Source organism: Haliaeetus albicilla, chromosome Z, assembly GCF_947461875.1.
Source record: "Haliaeetus albicilla chromosome Z, bHalAlb1.1, whole genome shotgun sequence".
NCBI classification, from domain to species: Eukaryota; Metazoa; Chordata; class Aves; order Accipitriformes; family Accipitridae; genus Haliaeetus; species Haliaeetus albicilla.
In genome coordinates, this window is record NC_091516.1 from 45,330,832 (window position 1) to 45,353,391 (window position 22,560).

The following is a 22,560-nucleotide window of genomic DNA, read 5'->3' on the forward strand; positions in this document are numbered from 1 at the left end:
TGTAGTATTTTACCTTCAGCTACTTAAAAATATTCCAGAGTAGTGATTTCAAATAAACAAGAAGCTGGAGATTAGACTCTACTGTAATTATTACACAGAAATCACAATATCAAGCAAAAAGATTAGATAATAACGTTTATGCTAGTCTACAATTTCCATCATGCTTGGTTCTAGTACTGATTTATAGCTTCAGAGGTTGCTGAAATAGGCAAGGAAAGTCCAAACAACGCAGCCAGTTATTCAACCGTGAAAATACAAGAGACTCACTTTTCCACCTGTAGCAAAACAGAACTTCAGGCTCAACACCTGCAGCACAGGAAAGTTTTCTGCTCATCTACTGGACAGATGCAACACTGGAAAGGAGTGTGGGAGCATGGCAAATTGGCAATTCCTTTCACACACTTCAGAAATAATTCACCTTCGCAGATAGTCACAGGAGTAAGGACAGCTACGATTCCTTACCACAATGCTGACCAGTGCGTAAAATCAAAGGTTTACAATCAATCCCTTCTCCAGTCCTCCTACTGTTGAGGATAGTACAGGCTTTCCACAACTTTTGCAAGTCATGGTGTTACCATAAAACAATACAATGCAGTATCCATGAGGCCTGTGTATTTTTGTAAATCCAGTCCTGATCCACTGCTTCTCTTAACTTTTTAAAGTAATGATGGCAGCACCCCTACATCAGCCTATATTTAATTGTTATCAAGACTGTCACTCCAGTATGACAGCCATGGAAGATTACACCAGACATCAAAGGGAAGTGAATGGCTTTACTGCACTTGTAAAGTGACACAAATTTTCAAAGACCTCTTGTAGTCATCATCAGTGTTGCTGTTTAGATTATCACTACATTAATCTTAATCTCTTCTTCTTTTCTACCAGTTCTGTAGAGTTTGATCTTCTTTCCAATTTACTCCCAGCAGCAATTCTCAATTGCTTTCCTCACTTGTTCCACTTCCCTCCCTAGCATTCTGAATAGAATGGGACCACTCATATTTTGCTACTGATCTCCACTTCCAATCTGTGGAATTCTGTACAGCAACACTTCCCAAGTTACAGTTAGCTACCTGTCTGCAGTTGCAGCTTGCTAAGGCAACTCCCCTCCAAGTAAAATCCATCTAGAGTTATATAAAGATATTCCATAATTTTCACACTCCTTTTGAAATAATTATTTTAATAATTGAACTAGGCTCGACAGGAAGAGAGTTCCATCCTTTAAAATAGAAAGCTTTCACCTTTAATTTACAAAACCAGTTTCCTGATAATAGATGGCAAACATGAAAATAAGCTTTCCAAGACCTGCCTGTGAATTAGGCTAGGGGGTTAATGACTGATGCAAGCCTAGGAAAAAAGGTTTTAGCATTTTAAAATTTGTTAAAGCTTTAAGATGTGCTCAGCAGGACATTTAAGATGAAGAACAAAGTTTCACTTCACAGGCAAGTATCAAGTTTTGAGTACTAAGCATCCTCCTGATATGTACTTTTAATGCAGTTTCTGGGAGGTTGATGATGTTTAGCTGGTTTAGTCTTATGAATTGATACAGCTTTTAAATAACTTTGCTATACTGGTATTTTGGGGCAGTCACAGTTTGACAGAAAGTAGTTTTCCCACATATCTTAAGCAAGGTGGCTTGTTTCAAGTAGTAAGAAAATTCACACACCAAATCAGACTAGTCACTGGTTTGTTGTTTTGTTTTGTTTTTTTTAAGTAACCAGGAATGTTTTGCCCCTCACTAGAAGAAACTCCAAATTTGTTTGCTAACCAGAACAGTATCAAACTTATTGGAAGCAGAAATCTTGAAAAAATATTATGTATTAGAGCTTACAAATTATTCACAGGATTGAAAGTTTACTGTCTTTCCGGGACACTCCCTTGTATAACAGGAAGCTTGACATAAAAACACAGTTATTAAAGTTGCTTTAGTTTTACTGTTCATAGATTTCCGTGTGATTTGCACCTCAAGTCACCTAAACACTTCTCTCTTCCCCCTCCTCCCACTCCATCATACACTGTGCTACATGCAAGCTTAATGGCCAGCTCATACTGAATGATCTGCTGGCAGTTATGTTCTTCCTGCATTTCTTCACTTGAGGCAATAATTTAGATCTTTCTTGACCCAACTGGAAGTTTCCATGAAATATGCAGAACATGGTTTTCTTTATGACCCTCTGACTGAAAGAATCAGCTAACTGATTCAACAGGCTATGATCAGAAAGAGTGGTAGAAAGACAGATGGGTGGACTAACAGCATGGTCATAACCACCCCTTAGAAGAGAAGTCTAAAACCACTTTTTATTTGCAAGTGTACTTTGACTTCTTAAACCTTCAGCATTCTTCATACTTCCACTTTTAGAAATCCAAACTTTCTAGTGCAGGAGGGACTTTTTGAACTTAGCACTGTTCTAGAAAGAGAACTTAATTCCACCCCTACAAACTGGTTGTCATCCTGCATGGATGCAGGGAAGTTCTAATCAGGTTCTTCCAAACACATGAACACTCTACATATGCTAGAAGACTAGCATTTAGCATTAGAAGGCTGATTTTTTTTTTTTTTTAATTAAAAACTAGCCAGAAAATTGTACTTTAACTTCAGCAAACAAAGTTAACACTTTCAGTTATGCTGCTCTAACAGCTCTAAAGAAGGAAGAATCATGAAGTACTCTGTATCAAAAACTAAAATGAACAGCCCACTGCTCCATTTTTAGAGATAGCCTAGTTAGGGTTTTATACAACACATACTATGCATGTGTGCCTTGCACTTTATAGACAGTAGCTTTATCTTAACATTCTAATCCAATGTTTCAGCTTTTGACACTTCAGGAATTTTTCTTCCTCAAAAGAGTAATGCTATCCAGTTGGATGCTGATGCAGTTTTAATACAATTTAAGCTTTATTACGTAAGGTATATACAAGACCATTATAATTCTCAGCTGAAGCAATGTGAACATAACAAAGAGATAAAGCACCTGTAAGAAAGCACATCCAGTCCTCCTTACTATGGTCTGCTTGCTAACTAGGAAGCTTTGGCACCAAGTTCAAATATAAATCAGTTTTAGTAAACAAAATGTAGGAGAATACATAGCCAAGGATAACTGAAATGAGCAAGTGCTTACCTTGACTCTCCACTACTGTTTCTTATGCTGTCTTCATCACTGTGCCCATTCATTGTAAATATTAAGAAGTTGAAAAGATAAATAGAAGTCCACTCAGATTACAAGGTGGATATCAAGAATCCACTTCTTGATACTCTGTATGTTTTCCAGCTGATGTCGTTGCTCTAGTGTTCTCTGCAGGTATTCAAGATTTCTCCCCAAATACCTAAAATAGTAAAGGAAAACGTTGACACAATTTGATAACTTGTTTGCAACTAAAAAGACAGTGAAAGACCAAGTTATTTTTGCTAACACTGAAAGGGGGCATCATGTTTGATGTCATGTTTTTAACTGAAAAAATAACTTTTTGTGTGTTACCTGTCCATGGTTGATCATTTTATCACTGTTTTCTTGTGTGAAAAAAAATATTAAAATCTTTCCTGATGTTTGTGAAAGCCAGAAAACATTCTTCTCAAGAGAATAAGTGGTCTTTTTATTAGTTACACTTAAAAAAATTGAAAGAACTAAATGAAATACACAAAGCACATGAAAGGAAAGACCTGTCTAGCTTTTTGTTTGGCTGCAGTTGTGTGCCAGCATACAGGACATTATGCTTCTTAATGTAACTTTTCACTGATGGTGCTATAAAGGTGGCAATTTCTGCTGAACAACTAGCTGCAGAATAGGAAATGCTACGGAAATTACATTCTCTTTAGCATCACAGGGTGAGAAGAACAGTTTACTGCATGTCTGCACTATACCTTGTGGCTTAATCTGTGCCATAGTACTGACTTCAGGACAAAGTAGATCTAAATTTTAAAGAAAAACTGCCTACCTGAACACACAGATGAAAACCATTGATATTAATGTTCTGCTAAGATCTGCTTAGCGTATTTCATGCACAAAACATAGTGGAAACATTTCCAGATACACACGTATTGCTAACATCCAGCTGCAGTTGTCCTGTTTAAAACAAGTGTCTCCACTAAATCAAACCAGCAAGATCCCACAGATCAATATTTCACATACAAGAGCACCTTAAATCAGTTCACTGCAGCATCCAATGCAGCTAGAGAAAGTTTAGGCTCATGGTAAATGGACTATAAGTATAAACTCACTTAAAATCAGATAAAGAGCAATGCCTCTTACAGATTTAGTGGTGTGAAAGCAATTAGGGGCTCGCCTGCTGGCTGCCTGCCCCGAGGTGCTCTCCTATAATATCCAACAGCCAGAGCTCATCGGGTGGTGGTGGGGAAGCCTCCCCCCGAGGCAGGAAATGTCCTGCGCTCAGGCACCGTAACAGACACCCGGGCCACTGCGTCCAGCAAACAAAGGCGATGAAGGAGGAGAAAGTGACAGAAAGGAGCCCTGCAACGTCGGAGAGGCCTCGAAGAAAGGTCGGGGACCCGGTGGCGGCGGAGGCGAGCCGGGCGGCTCCCCGCGGCCCGGCCGCGCTCTGCGCCGCCCGGCAGCAGGCTCCCCGCAGCCTGCCCTCCCGCGCGGACAAAACCCCCTCGCCTCCGGGCCCGGCACCCGCTGGACGCCGGGAAACACCGGGAGCAGCGGCGAAACTTTCTCCCTGCCGCCTGCTTCCTGCTCCGCGGCTGTCTTCCCCCGAGCCCCAGCCTCCCGCACCGCGCTCCCGCGGCCTCCCACGGCCACTGTCCCTCTGCTCGCCCCCAGGGCGCTCCCGCGGGAGCCCGGGCCAGGGCTGCCTCCCGCCCCCGGAGACGGCTCTCCGCTAGCGGTGCGGCCTGCACAGGCGCCGCTCCCGGCCAAGGCACCCTGGCAGCGACTCCAAGACCGCTGCCGTCCTCCATGCTCGCTTCTCCCGGCGCCCCCCATGGCCAGAGGAGAGCCACGGCCGCTCTCCTGCCTCCCGGGCGGCTCGACACTGGCTCCCCCCGCAGGAGCCAGCGAGAGCGGCTCGATCCCGGCTGCCCGCCTCGGCCCTCGCAGCTCCCCCCCCTCCGCGGAAAACAGCGAGCGGGCCCAAGAACCCAGCCCCTCACCGGGCATCCAGCCTCTCCCGGCCGACAGCGGGCCCCAGGCCCCCTCTCCTCAGCACCGCCCGTCCCTCCCGCTTCCATCGTCGGAAGCCGCACAACTCCCGGCCGGCGAAAGGGAGAGGAGCCATGGCGGGCCTCTGCCTACCTGCGTGCGCCCGGCCCGGCCAGGCCTTCCCAGGGCCGCCCCGGCCCGAGACTGCGCTACGCCCCACGGGGAGGTTCGTGCCGCAGCCCAGGGTCGGGGGCTGCTCCCGCGGCGGGGCCTGGGCCGCCGCTCCGCTGGCCACCGGCTCCTCGCAGCCCCGTGCGGTGGCCTCCCTCTGCGGCTCGAACAATGGGGCCCCGAACTGGGCAGGCAGGAGCGCAGGGAGAACCAGGATAGGCGCTGCGCCGCTCTGCTCCGCCACCGCTTTTTAAGTCCTCCCGACCGCCGCCATCACGCTGCCGCTCCGCTCAAGCTCCCCCTCCCTCGGTCGGATGGAAACCCCGGGCGTGATGTCAGCCCTGCGCCCTGGGACCGACCGGCAGGAGGAGGAGGAGCCACGGCCGGAGGCGAGGGGCAGCGCTGCCGGGCCGCTCAGGGGCGGGCGACGGAGGCGGGATGGGTCGCTCGCCACGCCGGGCGCCGGCGGCAGTGCCCGCCCTCTCTGCCTGCCGCACGGCAGGGGCGCGAGGGCCGGCGTGGCTGCAGCTCCCATCCCCGTGTGAAGGCGCAGGGCGCGGCCCGGCCCGGCCCGGAGGGGCGCCATGACCCGAGCGGCGCGGCCGCAAGTCCGGCACGGGCCGCCCGTTAGCGTTCTGCCTAGCGTGGTTTTTGTGTTTGCTTTGGGGTTTTCGGTGTAAAATCACAGCCCGGCGACAAACACGACCGCATGTCTTAGTCTATGGAGTTACAAGTGGTACCGGGGCGTATTCAGGAAGGCTTGGCGTGCTGCTGCTGGGAGGACGCTTGCCTCCGTGAGGTCTAGCCCCTGGCTGAGGGGGGCTGGTCTTCCTCCTTCCATTCCAGAACCTAACGCCCGTTCTTTACAAAGCGATTGACGTGAGCGTGCCTCACATTCGTTATCGGAAAAAAAAAACCACCAAAACCCCAAAATCAAACACACAAGAAAAAAGTCGTGTAAGTTTTGTGTCCACGTGCTCCCAGAGTGGCAAAGGAAAGGTAGTGATAGTTGAGTGAAAGAGTGCTGTAAACAACGCAACGCTGCAGCCAAACTGTGTTGGAAAGAGAATCGACTTACCTGCCTTCTCCCCTTCGTAGGCACATGTACGCAGTTACACTCTCTCACTCTAAAGGAGGATTGTGGGGTCATTGCTGACTGACAGCTGGCACCAGGCCTTTGGGCGTTTATTTGTTTAGCACCCCGCAAGAGTGAAAGCGGTCAAGAAAACACGGTTTGCTCATCCACAAAGGGAAGCTTGAAGGAAGGGAGTCACTGCGTGGGTATACTAGAGGAAGGTGGTTACAGTAGCTGTCAAATCAATTCAAGCTTGAGGAGTTTTGTTGGCCAGGAGCCAAGGTCTGAGCCACAGTCAGTCAGCTAGAGACTTCTCAGGCCTATAGCTTACCTCATGGTTACTCTTCCAGTGTCAGCAAAGCTGGTTGCCTCAGCGCTCAGTTGGGGGGTGGGCAGCCAATGTACCTACCATGCTTCAGCTAGGTTGCTGGTGTTTCCTGGAGCTGTGCCTTCAGCCCACCAAGCAGGTTGTAGGATTGGCTACCAAGCACTGCTGTCTGAGGAGCAGCAAGAGGCTAGATGAGGCATATATGCTAGCCCAGCTCTCAAGCACCATATAGGAAGGTACCCCAAAATCTCAGTGGTTGATGGCAGAGAATAATTCTGCCCGCCCCCCCCCCAAATTAAAAACCACCAGGAATTGCTCAGATAAGAAAACAGCTTCAAAGTTTGCAAGAAGGCTATATTGCACTATGCTCCTTATTGAGAAACTTAAGTTTGCCTAAGTCAGCTTATGGGAGAATATTTTCTTGTGATAGACAACAGTGCTGCAAGATCAATGGACTGAAGTTTAAATTCAAGAGTGTCAAAATGAAAGTAACGGTTTTAAATTAAGCTAATTAATAACACAACACTTTACCAAGGATAGGTTAGAGCCTAATGGAAGGATTTTTGTTGCTGTTAGGGATTTGTTAATTTTAAGGAAAGAAACAGTAGAAAGCCACTGCCTTGTTCAACCAGAAGGGACAGGCCTTACGCAGAAATTGTGGACTAAAGCAGTTACCTGCAGCAACCAGGAGATAAGACCAAGTTGATAAGAATTCTGATACATGCTAGGTGTTAGGTGTACAAATGATGTGACTTACATACATGAATACTTAGAGTTATGTAGATAAATAACAAACCAGTTTTCACTGGGATTTAGAGCTGATTGCACAACACCCGTAGGTCAATATAGATATGTAAATACATTTAATATAAATATGATCCACAGAACCAGTAAAACCTTTAATAATGCAACCACACCTAAGTACAAATAAAAGGAAATACATGAATTTAGCATCCTTTTCTGTTTACAGAATCCCTCTTGAAAACTGCTACACTTTGTCTATTTGGAGATACATGAAAAATGCTCAGAGAAGAAAGGAGACAGGGAACAAAATAAAACAAAAAAAAAAAAATAGAGAAAACTAAATAAATTCCAGCAATTCCAGTTGCTTAGCTGCAGAATGCACTCAATTTTTGTTAACCATCCAAAAAGCTAAACAACTATGAAGAGGGCAGGTGTTAGTCAAATTCCTCTATTTTTGCTATCCAACTTCCTCTCTTCAAGCTCCTAATTATTCACAGAGATAAAATTACTTTCATCCTTCTCTTTTCTTTGTTTCTCCTCCTTCCCACCCCTCTGTAAGAAATCATGTAGAGAAAATAGTTTTATTCTGCTAGAAAAACTTTCCAGTCTGCTGCTTCAAGTTATGTGCATAATTTCATTTTGCTACATGTTGATTTTTAATCCATAGTAACTTCAGCAATAGTAATCAACTTCTATTAACAAATGAAAGTAAAGTAGTATTCCCATAATAAGTTGGTTTAGCCACTAGTACAGGAATTAACAAAAACTACCTGTTGTTACAGGAAGAGAATTCAGGGAGAAAGTCCAGGTTTTCCATTTCACAGGGCAACTGCTACTTTGTCTTTTGCATGGTTAAAGTTACTGTTGTGAGCGTTTCTACATTTAATCACATTGATCACACTGCACATACAGAGGGTTTTTTCAGGTTAAGGTGCCCAAATCTTCAAACATTTTAAATATGAGCACAATTTCCTGGCATTTCTCTGAGTGTTTAGGGCCTCTGCTTCATTAAGAAGATTGTTATATTCTGCGAAATTGTCTGCACGGTAGGAAGGTATGATCGTACTTATAGTAAGTATATTTGTAATAGCTTATTTTAGCTATCAAAAGTCACTAACTGTGAACATATGAGAGAATGAACATTAGCATAAATTAATAATCAGAGTCAGTGCTAGAGAATTTTACCAACAGGACTATCAAGATTAAAAATTTTTTGTCACATATAGTTCCATTTGCAGATGCACAGCACTTCTATCCTCTTCACAGTTACACGCAGCCAAGCGTGTCAGATGTCCTTGGAGAGCTGCATTGTGATTGCTAGAAGGTTCTGGTGTGGGCAATGCTGTTTTAGATTAATTGATACACACATACTTGCACCTGCTATGAGTGCCCTCTTGCTGGCAAGGCACTTATGTGTAAACTTTACCATAATCTGCTACTATTGGGTAGCCTGCTATAAACAGGGTTGGGTTTTGTTGGGGGTTTTTTTGCCCCAGGACTTCAACACCAGTAGTTTTCATATCCAAATTAATAAGGTTAAACCTACCTCCTTTCCAATGAGGATCAATCCTTAGCTTTTTTTACAGCTGCATGATTTAGTTAGAGGTGTGAGGTATCTTTCTGCTTCCTGTCTGTAGCAGACATGCTAGCCTGTGTGCTCACTAATATGAATTGTTTCCTGAACACAGCAGTCAAAAATACTAGCCTGCACTTTGCAACCCAGGAGAAAACCTCCATTCCCTAAGTCTTCTAAATATGTCCCAAAGTGCTGTTCCCCAGGATGTACCTGCACACACCCTTTCTTTTTTGTTTGAGAAATGAAGATGCCTCACATTTGGTCACCTTACTTGGAGTCACTGCAATATGAGGCAGGCTTAAGATTTAAGCAGAATAAATTTCTGTTTCAGCAGGATATGAATTGAACTCCTAATTACAAAACTCAGAAGAAGTCTACATTTTCAGCTATATTTTACTTACTAGCCTTCTTGCCTTCTTCAGTTTCCTTCACCTAGATTTTTTTTTTTTTTTTTGTAGAGTTTCCCAGCTGTCTTGGAAATCCTCTTTGAAGGTATGGTTTCACAATGGTTTAAATTAACTGGAGTTACAGCTGCTGTGATCCCATCCTGTTGTTTGCTGTACCAGCCAAACAGTAGCCCCACTCAAAAATGGTTGCTTTTTGGCCACTTCAACTATCTGAACTAGGTCACCACACAGCTGCACATGCAGTGATCCTTGTGCAGTAATATAGTAGCAGCAATTGTTACTTGGAGTGGTAGAAATTGCCTCAACAGTATCTGGAGATCTTTCTCCACATCCCTGTGAGAAAAGGATTGTTCTTCCACATCGGAATTTGTTTGTATTGCATCTTTAATCAATTCCTTCCTTAGCAGATGGCATAGCAAAGTATGCATGACGTTCCAATCTTAGCAGCATTTCACACCGTAAGTAATACTGACTTCTGTTACACATCGAATTTAATCTGTATCAAGAGACAAATACATGTAAAGCACAACATTTTAAGGATAACTGGACAAAGATTTTTCTTAGTACAGAAAAGCTATCACCCACGGGAACAGGCTGTCTTTCTGAAACTATATTACAGGTTCCTGGCATCTCAGCATGCCTCCAGGATGTGGGTGAGAATATTTATTGTGCCTAAGGTGTCACTGATTTACCCCACTCCTATCCCCCTGGCCATTCTTGGGTTGGATTTGTGCTTGTAGACAAAACATAATCAACACACAATCAGAGTTAGGTGCAGTTATGCAATTAGCACAATCCATTTCAATGTCTATGTTTTCAGGTTATTTACCTTAACGTATCTTTAATAGTGGTAGTGGTTCATGTTTATCACAGTATCTTATGTTAAAGAAAAGATTTATCACTGCTCTATTCTTAACATTTAGAAGCTTTTCTGGACAAAGAAGTTTTTCTTTTTTAAAGTAGTGAAGCTTTAAATACTGGATCTAGCAGTCTTTAGTGAGCCAAGATAGACACAAGAAATAATGTTTAATGACACACTAAGTTATATACTGGTTTCTTCCCTTTTTCTTATCCTCTTCCTACTCCTCCACCACACTTACTACTTTGATTTTTCTTCTGTTCTTCAGTTAATTCTAAATAAGTCCTGAAGAGCTCACAGACCACAATACTAGGTATAATACAATATCAAAAATTTTCTTTCTCCTCAGCTGATGTTACATCCAGCAGGCATAGCCTAGTTTGCCTGTTTTTCATTCATTTTATACCCCTACTCTTATTCAATTTCATTTTGCATTCTCCCTTCTCTACTAAGAAAACATCAATAGCAATTCCTGTAGGTAAACCAATCATTACCCTATCACTTAAATACAACATCTTTCTTGCCGCCTTCTTCACTCCTTCTGGCTCTTTTATTTACCACACCCCAAAACCCCTTCTCATTTACCTCCCCCCCCTCACTTGGGCCTCATCAACCAGCCAGCTGCACAATGCTAAAGATTGGGGACATTAAGATTTAGAAGAAAACAAAGGTGACAAAAAATCACTTCTTTTATAGAAATTGCTAGAATAAAAATAAAAGAAAAAGATTTAGTTCTAGGAGGAAAAAGCTAGTCTAAACTTTTTATCTGGTGAGTCTGTGGGCCACTTTCAGAGTACTCCTGTTAGAAATCGGTTTAGTTTAAATCTAGTACTTGCTTAGGTCTTGTCTTCACATACGCCTGGTCAGAAGTAGTTCTTTCAAAACAATTTTGAGTGTAGGTACTTACATCATAGTAAGTTACAAAGTTTTATTAACTTTAAATATCATTAATCTGTAGATACTTAAAATGCAGGTAGATTTGTTAACTGCAGTGCATGGAAACTAGAATTCTGGAAGAAAAAACACCTAGTGGCTAGTCAAATAAATTGGCTAAATTTGACCAACTAAGCATAGGTTTTTTAATAACTTATTTATAAAGTTCTTAAATTATTTATGCAGTCCCTTAAAAATATGTAAGTATATCAGCTTCAAGTAAACAATTTTCAAGTTAAAACAAAATATAATAACTTCAACTGGTACAAGTGTATACATAAATTTTCATAACTGTATAAGTTTAATTGAATTGAACAACAAACTGATAATTGGGCAAGTATGATTCAAAGCTTTACTTACACCTCCTATATAGTACAATTAAATAAACTTTTTACAAATTTCTGCCTTGTCTGGACAGAGTGTCTGTATGTGATTGGAACATCTGAACAGAAACATTGGATCAGTGCATTGGCTGGATGTTTTGCTGAAAAGATCAAAAAAGTAATTAAAACACTGGCATTTAAATGGTTATAATGAGGCTTTAAAATTAGAGTCCAATAGGAGGGCTGAGAAATGTTGACACATTTCTTTAGACTACTGTTTTGTTTTGTCTGTCTAAATTACCATTGATTTGTTGGAGGCATTAATTCTTTCCAAAAGCAGCTGCAGGGCGTAGACCTTGCCTGCCTTACAAGCATGGTGTCTGTTAGTGTTATCTTGTCAATGTTTAGCTAGAGAAAGTGTAAACTGAGGTTGAAGTGAACTTTTTCTTATTTCTCCCTCTTAGGCAATAACCCTTGGTATTTTCAAGATAAAGACAAACCTGTGACTATTTCTTGCATAGATAACAGTAGACTGCTTTAGACTATGTTCTGGAGTAGGAGAAAGAAGTTAATTCCTGGAGACTTAATCACAGTAAGCACTTATGTGTTTGCTGATAAAAATAATAAATGTAGCATCCAGAGTTAAAGAAGAAACTTACAGTAATGATCCTCCAAGCCACAAGTAGTCTTTGTATACAGAGTTGTCAGATGATAGTTTTAAACATGGCTATTTTCTTGTTAGCATACCATTTCTATAGCCTTTTTTCTTTCAAGTCAGAAAGATCATATACATAGTAACTCTTTCAGAGGATTTTTAAAATAAATAAGGAACTTTTCTGTTGAGAAGAAGAGGAGCTTGTCATTCAGTCAGCTACAGATTTTTCATTTGTTTAGTTTTGATTTGGAATCTGATAAGGAAAGAAGACTGTTTTCTCTTAAATGCCTTTGATATCTTCATTCTATGATGATATTGCAAGTCTTTAGTTTCCTACAGTTTTGGTGTGTCCAGCCTCCGATTGTTCTGCTCATGAAGGTGCAATTACAGCTGTTACTGTAATTATTAAAAGTTGTAGCCTTAGCCTATGTCCATATTAGGAACCTGATATTTTTATGTCTGTGGGTTGTTTGTTTTTGTGGGGTTTTGTTCTTTTTTTAGGGGGGTGGAACACACTTAGTATGTACAAAAGCCAGGAGGCTAGACATACCAAAGACAGAGTTCTTGCTATTTTAATTTGGGAATCTAGTAAAGCCTTCTTTGTTGCTGATGGTAAGACGTGGTAACTGTTTTAACAATGACCTCTACTAAGCACTGGTTTCTAGCTGTCTATCATACATGTGTATTCAATTAGTCTACAAGGTACCTTAAAGAAAACTTTTTAAAGCCACAATAAATACCGTAAATGCCCAAGTGAAATTAACAAGTCACTGTAAAGTTGTATGTTTGAAATAGCCTATATTTCAACTAGCAGGCTTTTTGGTGCACTGTTTGGGGCTGGTGCTAAATACAGTAAAGCCTGATTCTAGATAGGCAGGTAGAATTAGAGAAGCTTTTATAAATAGACCAATATCTTTCTAGTATATTAACTCTCACTTTGAGGCTCTGATATTATTTGTTTTCAAATGGTCTCACTTTTTGAAGTGATTATATTCATAATCACCTGATTTTGTTAAGTGTTCTAAATTTGCTTTCTATTTCCAATTTTAGTTGAAAATTAGTTCATAAATTAAAAAAATAAGACATTGGCATATCTAAGTTTTGGCCAAGACCAAAAGGATCAAGAGAAGCTGAAGAAAGGTGGGGAGCAACTAAATAAATAAAACTCATTTCAGAATATTGTAATCTCCAAGCCTTACTGAGGCTACTCTGTTTCAATGTGATAATGTGATAATCATTACTGTAAGCAGTCTAGTAATACCTCATCTGTAGCTGTACAAATGGTTAATGCTGTGATTGTGTTTTCTGGTTCTGTACACCAGACCAGTTCCAATGTGCGTGGCAAGTCATTGTTGAGCAACAGCAGCATCTTCAAACTATGTTTCCACTTGCCACCATTTTTCCTTTAGGACACGTTCTGCTTTCCTGCAATGTTTCTTGAATGCTTCAATTACCTGGACAAGTATATGGGTTCAGTAGCAGCATCCAAGACAGGATACAGCTTATTTTGATTCTCGCCTATAGCTTTGAAAATCAGTATCTTAATTTAAAAGAGCACTTTGGTTTTAAAATCATTCAGGCTTTGAATGTAAAAAGGGAGCTGGCTATTTTTAGAAAAGAAAAGATGATGACATGAGCAGACCCAGCCATAAGTACACCAGCAAGTAGATACCTTTTTGTTTACAGAGTGAGACTAGTTACCTTTGTTGCAGGTTCATGCTGTATCTGGCAGTCTGCAAGTACTTGAAAGAAGAAAAACAAATAAGTATTCTGGGAACAGCTAACTAAGATCTTTATTTCTGCAAACTTGTATCCTACATACCACCACCTGAATCTCTGTTATGTTCCCTGACCTTTCCCACTCTTCAACACCTCAAGTTCTCTTTCATGTCCACTAACTGTGCTGTGCTGCAGGGGGAGGGAGAGGGAAGGCAGGAGGAGGCTGATTTGGCTTTGTCAGATACCAGCTGATATCAGAGACCAGAGGCATTCATTTAGAACTCTGCTTATAACCACAGACTGTATTTTCAGAACCCCAGCACTTTTGATAGACTTGGTTGAACTTGCTATCTGATTTCAAAAGTTATTGCAGAAGGCGATAGGGAATGAAAAAGTAAATAGAGTCAATGCAACCATATTTTTTTTTAATTAGGAAGTTCTACTAGTAGAAGAGTGATGATAATGTGTGGGAAAGTGTAGAGAAATTCCATGCGGGGACGAACAACAGGTCTCTTTTTCACATTTCTTCCAGCAATTCTAACATTTTCTCTTTTTGCTCTAGTATTATAGTAGCCAAATCCTCATTTGCTTTATTGGAATCAGGGTATAGCTGATTTTGAGCTTCCTCAGTATTTTCTAAGTCCTGTTGGGCCCCCCCAATCATCAGAGTCCATGGGCAGGGGAATGTCTTCCGTTCATAATAGCGGCTGACTTGTCTTTTTCGCAGAAGGATTTACCATTGCCTGTTCCTCAGGTGTCAATGGGGCCATGGGAACATCGGCGTTACTTCCCCCCCCCCCCCCCCCAAAAAATTCAGCTCTTCTACAGGGAAAGCCGCAATCGGTGTTTTTTCTTCTAATGGCGGCGCCATTGGTGGCGGGGGGGCTCATGTGCTCCGCATACTGTCTTTGCTGCCAAACAATACGACAGGGGGGCAGGAGCATTAATAGTTCAAGTTTCTGCCGCTAAAGCATGTTTTAACACATCCTGAACAGCAGTTTCTGATGTTATTTGTTGCATCATTTGGAGACACTTTTTCCAATGTGCTGCCAGACGCGCAGCTATTCTATTTCCTCCTTGGACAGACTCCCATATTTCCCTTCCTAAGTTCTCCCAAATAGAGAACGAAAAGAGAGCCTCAGAGTCCTTGAAAAATCCCCTTCTTTGTCCCCACTGTAACAAATCCTCTAACTGGTCCTTTTTAATATCCGTCTGTTTTTTCAACCAGCCTCATAAGTGTCTTTACGGCTGCCTTTTCATTCGCAGATGCTGCAATACCCATGCCGCCTTTTATCGCATAAGTTTATGATTCCTGCCTCTCTCGAGCAGCCCGGCGCTTTCTTTTAAGCCTACCAGCATCCACGGCAATCTCCCCCACCTTTTCAGTCGTTAGCGTTCCCCCCTTGTTCCTTACCGGATCACGTTGGGATTCACCAGATGTAGAGAAATTCCATGCGGGGACAGACGACAGGACACCAATATGATGGTCAAAGTTGCCAGTTTATTGAGCATAGCTGATCATTCTTATACAATTCTCTAAGTTCCTAAGAAGCTTTGATTGGCTGCTGCATGCAAGCATTTAGTGTCCACACGCACAAGCATAAAACGTGATTGGATATATTGACACTGTACAAGCGTATAAACATAAGAAATAATTGGTTATACTAACTCTGTACATGCGCATACATAGGACATAATTGGCTATACCAACTAAAACATGCGAAACTTGTCTCAGTCTAATTGGTCAAGATAAAGTGCTGAATTGAGGTTCTTTGTGCCAAGTTCCCTTTATCATGGAATGCGCACCTGTGTTTTCCTAATTGGGATCTTTCTTTTTTTGTCTTCTTGTTTATTCTGTTCAAGGCCTTCCAAAGGCATCGGGAATGCTCTTGTGACCGTGAGCTACTTTCAGGCCCAGTCACTAAGTTCCATATAATTGACTCCTACAGGAAAGAAACTAGCCAGTCTTTCAAAGACTCTCTACTGTCCACTTGCAAAACATCTCTAAAAATCTAAGTTTAAAGTTACCTAAACCACCTCTTGAATAATCAAAAAATATCAGCTCCTACATGTAGGCTTAAGCCATCGTAAGTCTGTTTTAGAGAGCTGTTATACTGTTTCTAGGGTAGATTGCCTTTTTCAGGGTTTGCAACAGTAATATCATACAGGTCTTGTTCACCTGGCCCCTTTCTTGCTTCTCCTGTTTGCATGCTGATGTACCATGAACTTCTAGTGGTCTCCTTCCTGACCAGTCCTCCCAAATTCAGCTGGCTGGCCAGCTGGCCTGGTTGGCAGAGTGTTGGCCAGGTACACATGGCAGGTGGAGTGCCACAGCAAAAGGCATGGTACTGGGCAGCCGTCAGGGAATATGCACCTTTGCTTAATCACTCCCATTATAAGGCATTTTCCATGCTGTAGGCCCTCCTCTGTGACCATGTATTACTGAGAACCAGCCTTTCATTTGATAAGCATTATTGTTATGTGACCTTATGCATAAAATGCCCATTCTTTGTAACATGTCACTGTAGCCTTAGATTTTATAATTCATTGGAAGTTAAGAGTAATAAAGTGGCATAACTATATGCCACTACATATAACACTATATCTACACCTGGAGCTTTTGTCTGCACAGCTATTTCTGTCACAAGCTTGCCCTAGTCATATCCCAACCTGACATAGTTTACACTACAAACATTTACAAATGCAGATGTTTGGAGCTTCCTCTCAGCTACAAGAAGTCTAGTCTTACCCATTAATTTTAACAACCCAATTTGTTACACTAGTATAACTATTATACTTGGCCAAAAGCTTGAACACTGTGCCTCTTGCATACTGGAGTAATGCAATTTTCTCACCGGAGCAACTGAAATCGTGCATTGCCTCAGACTTGGTCCAAGTTTTATAAGACAGTGTTTTTTGCCCTTTCAGTTGTACCAGTATAATGGGTAGGTAGGTCATACTAGCAGTTATACTAAGAAGTAGTCTTTTAGTAATTCAGTACTTTAGGTGTAAATAAGTTCATAAAAAGTAACTGTTTTCAGTGTTTGAGTCTTCAGTTTAGACTAGCTCTGAGAAGAGTGGACACTGACTATAATTCGAGCGTGCAGAAGTTCAGCTCAAAGCTAAGGTTTGTTACTAACCCTACTGCTGATGTGAAAAGACACCAAAGGAATCATATGTGAACTGTTTCTTCAAGTTATTAAAGGGAGGGTAAATAGGAGCTCTGTCTGAAAGAGGAATCGTCCTTCTGTACTTAGCCATGTAACATACAAAACATTCAGAGGTCTATTGAAAAGGCCTTCACTATGTTGCTGTATACAATAGTAACAATTGGGGTTAGAGCCATAACTTGCCCTTTGATGTAGAGAGTAGTGAAAAGCAATTATTTTGAAGCTGACAAGAGCCACAACAAATGTGAAATATATTAATTCCTTCAAAACGTTTTTACTGTCATTAAGAGTTTGATCCTCAAAATATTCCTGTGAGGCAGTACTACCCCAGGTTATAGTAAGAAAATGAAGACTAAAAGAACTTACACAATAAATGAGAATTAAAATGATACAATAGCAACAGAAGAAAAAAATCTACAAAAGGTTAATCTTCACGGACTTTACAGCAAGACACTAAAGACAACAGTGTCTCTGACTGCATATATTTTCTCAAGACATTAATCACATAATTCATTTACTGCTAATGTAAATAAAAAAAGGGCAATGGGACCTTCTCAAATTTTTAAGGCCTTGTCTGAGACAGTTCATTAACATACTGAAATGTAGATCTCTGTCTTATGGTTTTACCTACAGGCTGGGATAAAAGTTCTTTCTGAAGTTACCGATACCAAGTTTTAATTCTTTTACCAAAAGATTATAGAAGTTAATGACTGTAGAGGTAAGAACTCACTTTAGCAGGAAGAAACACCTTAGAGCCAGGAATCTGTTAACTGAGGTAGAAGAGGGCTAAGTCAACCCTATAACCCAAAGAAAGGTAAGAGAAATAACTTTCCTGTCAGGCTATCATTTAAGACTCCACTGTCCAGTTAGAAGAGGCAAAGAAATAGGAAGAGAGGGTTTACATCATGTGCTAGAAAATATCAAGCCATATGTGAGAGCAGAAGCAGAAAAGATAAAGTTGTGTGAGTTTATGGCAGGTGTGAACTGCAGAGGCAAATTAGAAAGCCTCATGTACTTGCTTAGAAGGTGATGTGGCTAAGGAGAAATTGTAATGTGAATTTTAACATTTTCTTTTTTGTTTGTTTGTTTCTGCTATAATCTGCAATTTTAAGTAAACCAGTTATTTTGTCCTTATGACTTGCCTGTCAATGAAACTGAATCCTTTTAACTGACTTTTCTGTTTCTTCATGGAATTTGTCCACTACATGTGGTAGGTTGACCTTAGCTGGCTGCCAGATGCCCATGGAGCCACTCTCTCACTCCCCCTTGTCAGCAGGATGGGAAGAAAATAAGATGAAAAGTTCACGGGTCAAGATAAAGACAGGGAGATCACTTACTAATTACCACCACAGGGGAAACAGACCAGACTTGGGAAAAATTAATTTAATTTATTGCCAATTAAAATAGAGTTGGATGGTGAGAAACAAAGACAAAATACCTAAACCACCTTCCCTTCACTCTCCTGCTTTTTCACAGGCTCAACTTGACTCCTTGATTCCTGGCTCTTCTACATCTTCTGCCTGAGTGGCGGAGGGTTATGGGGAATAGGAGCTGGGATCAGTACATAACAGTTCCTCTCTGCCACTCCTTCCTACTCACACTCTTCCCCTGAGCCAGGGTGGGTCTTCCCCTGGGTCCCCCCCATGGAATACAGTCCATCACAAACTGCTCTAAAATGGGTTGTTCATGGGCCACGGCTCCTTCATGATAAACTTGCTCCAGCATGGCCTGTCCATCGGCTGCAGGGGAATAACACTTCCACTGAGGTCTCTCCCACAGGGTAGAGGGGAATCTGCTCCAGTGCTTGGAGCACCTCCTCCACTCCTTCAGTGACCCTGGTGTCTGCAGGGCTATTTCACATATTTCTCACTTCTCTCTCTCAACTGTTCTGCGGGGTTTTTTACAATTTCTTAAATAAATTTTCCTAGAGGCAGCACCACCTTGACTGAGGAGCTCATCTGTGCTCTGTGGTGGGTCCAGTGGAGCCCTCTGGGACTGTCTGTGTCTGGCACAGGGCAACCCCAGCCTCTCCTCACAGAGGCCACCCTTGTAGTCCAGCCCAGCTACCAAAATGTTGCCTTGTAGACCCAATACACTAAGATATTGGGTCACTTTCACAGTAACCAGAACTCCAGTACCTCCAAAAGGTTTCATATTGTTCCCCTACTTGAGCTGCTCAGGCTGCTTGAGAGCTGGTACTTCAAAATTCTGAGAGTAAGAAGTTTTTTCTGGTGGCTGACAGTAGCTGGATACACATCCAGGTAATAGCGGCACTCCTCAGCCTTGAAGGGAGTGTGTAGTATTTGTTCCAGTACTGGATAGTCCTTCCAAGCACAGCTTGGGAGACGCAACTCAGGACTGATTTTTGTCCCGTGGAGGGCTATGAATTATGTGTGCAGCAATATGTGGATTATGCAACAGATATTTAGCAATTATCTCTTCCTTTTGATGGCCCTAACAAAGTAATTTGCTGAGATGCTCCTCCATTTCCTGAGGAAGTCCTAGTAAATTGCTAGCTGTGTGGCAAGACTTTGAGGGATCTGATGACTGGAAATAAGAACACTGTATTGTATTGCAGGAAGTTGTGCACTTATGTCCTTGCATTTACATGTGTAAAATGTAAAAAGCTGTGTATAGCAGCAGAAAATAGGAGGTATGGAGCTGGCTGTGAATGCAAGATGTGCCCTGCCTGTCTTTCCATCAGAGGAGGCTGGGAACAACTGCTCCCTCCACAATTAACGGAACTTCCCATCCTTCTTTAAGGCATACAAGATCTGGAGGGAACTGGCACAATGTTTCAACCTGTTTCAAACGTGAATAAGATTCAGTGTTTGAAATTTAAAACTGTGTCCCAAAAGGGGTGGCAAGGAAGGAACCAGGAACCATGTATTGTTTTACATATATGTTTGTAAGGTTGGGCATGTGCTTGTCTTTAGCATGATGTTCAAGACAACAACATGAGTAAACTTAAGTTTTGGGATGGTGGCAGATCAGATCCTGGATTTTTCAAACTAGACATGCAAAATTACTGGACATCTTGTCTAAGTTTCTGCTGTATGGCTCTCCAGGTGCAGAGCAGCAGTAAAAGCATTGCTGTATCTCAGAGAGATTTCATCAAGCTTAGTAAATTGCTGTGAAACAAGAAGATGCAATAATACTGTTTGTTAAACAAAGGGCTTAGGGGAAATTAATACCTTTATATTCATGGCAGGAGTGCATTTGGCCATTCCGTGTTTTTCAGTGGAGAGCATTCAGTGATATGGATACCAAACATTCCTCTGCATACTGGGTAAAGCAGCAGTGTTGTGTAATTTCAATGTGTGACTGTCTTTAAGAGGCCCTTAATCATTTAAAGAAACTGACAACCTACAATTTAGAAAGTGTCAGATCAAGTATGCATGTACAGCTTTAATCCAATCTTTTAGATGGGAAATACATATACAAATACGTGAATTAGAAATCCTACTGCAAAAATAAGTCTACAATTTTTGGAATATCCATTTTAAAAAGAAAAAAAACCCCAACCTCAAAACTTTGCTATTGAAGTAACTGATTTTCTTTTTTTCTTTCTTTTTTCATTGAAGACATGGGGAATACAATAATATGACCAAATTAGTTAATCATACCAGGCGTCTTCATTTAAAATAAACCATTAGTGCTCAGTTAGTTAATTTGCCAGATCTTTAGCTGCAGTATATGGTATCATGATGATTCTCACTATTATTACAGTATAAAAAATTATGTTCACATTAAATGACACACCTCAGTTTAGCTGTTCATGCAAAATGCTGCTTTGAAGCTTTTTTTTGGTGATTGAAAATACTTTCATACACAAGACATTAAACACAGACTTCACATACAGAGACTCTGCTCTCCTCTCTGTCCGTCTTATAGACATCAAAAGTTTGTTTAAAAAAATAAATGGGATTATTGAATTTGGAATAGACAAAGTACTGAATTTTAACTGAAGAAAAGAAAAAGAAACTCTTAGATCAGGATAAAATGGCAATTTCTCTTTTAAAAGTCCAGGAAATGTAAGTCCACTAGTGCTCTTAACTTTCAACTTTGACGTTGGCTATAAATACCAGACAGCAAAATATTTTCCTAACAGTAAATATCATAGTTGTGTAGAATAGGAATGAGTGCTACCTTCAGTTTATTTTAATTTCATATGATATACTAAGCAGTTTGATAAATAACTTAAAATACATGCTGACATTAAGAAAGCACATGCATACATATTCAAAGGGATAAAACTATTTACTTATTCTGTATATTACTAAATTTTGTTCCTGAGCTCCATAAATGAGATAAATGTTAAGACTAGTGAGGAAGACAGAGTACCTCAAGATATAAAGAGAAGTATGTGCATGTGGCTTGCTTTGGTACACTCTGTTGCTATGAAAAAATTCCAGACTTGTATTTATGAAAGTGGGAAGATAAACTGATTGTGAATTGCTTGAGATCACACAGCTGGGTGTGAGACAGATCTGGCAATTAAGCAAAATTTTCTTGGATACAGGAATAGAGATGTATTATGCTTGATGAGATATCCTATGGTGGACACCAGTGATTTACCTTCAAAATGATGTAACTGAGGATTTCTCATACTGTTTTTTAAAATAATGTCTATTTTAAAACTTTTTTTTACTTGTTATATCACACTCAGCTGAGATAAGTCAAACCTGAAAAAAGCTTCTTATGACTGATGATTCCAAAACTTGAATTCTCCTGTTGGAAAATGAAGATACTGTTTTATAACAAGCAAACCAAGGAATTGAACCAGCTTGTCATCAATGGTTATGTATAAATAATTAAATATGTCTTAAAGTAATTATTCCACTAGGTAAGAATTATTTGCTGTTGTAGTGCTGTGATTTGGGGGTTTTTGTTTGTTTGTTTGTTTGTTTGTTTGGATTTTTAAAATTGTTTTGACAATCAGCACTTCAGAAAAAGCTTAGGGGCCCATGTACAGCTTGTAAATGAGAGTAGCTGTATGTATGTCTCTACCTTTGTTAGAGAAGCCTGGATTATAGTATGGATACATGTTGCTTCCTTCAATATACATTAATTCTTTCACATCTTTAAAGGATCTAGGATTCTGAAGTAACTGTGTAATGCAAAAGGGAGTATTGTGGAAAGTTGCTTGCAAAGGATGATATTAACACTGGTTCTCCTTTATATTTACAAAGCATATCTCCACCAAAAATGAACCAGAATATGCTATAGTTTCTTTCTTTTGGAAGAATGTATGCTAGGAAGTCAGCTGGAGGGGGGCAAACAAAGTTTGGGTAAGGAAAAGAGAAGTAAGAGTAATCAGAAAAGGTAGTAAACCCATTGTTTGGGTCCTTGATTGTCACTTAAAATATCAGTTGATCAGTTGATCTCTTTGGTCTCTGATTTAGAAGTAGGATTTGCACGTGCATTTTTCTTGTGTGGGAACCTGGATATTAAACTGTTAGATCTAAGTTCTGATGACATTTTCTTGTAAGATTTAACCTTTT

At 41.0% G+C, this 22,560-nt stretch overlaps 1 protein-coding gene across 1 annotated transcript in view; it reads right to left on the reverse strand.

The window, feature by feature from the left end:
* Nucleotides 1–5,594, reverse strand: part of CHD1 (chromodomain helicase DNA binding protein 1) — a 56,719-nt gene extending 51,125 nt beyond the window's left edge. The window contains exons 1-2 of the mRNA XM_069775753.1: nt 5,250–5,594; nt 3,117–3,321 (exon numbers count right to left, since the gene is read on the reverse strand). Of these exons, the coding sequence (XP_069631854.1) occupies nt 3,117–3,169 (53 nt within the window). The 5' untranslated portion in view covers nt 3,170–3,321; nt 5,250–5,594. The remainder of the gene's footprint in view (nt 1–3,116; nt 3,322–5,249) is intronic.
* Nucleotides 5,595–22,560: the final 16,966 nt, after the last annotated feature.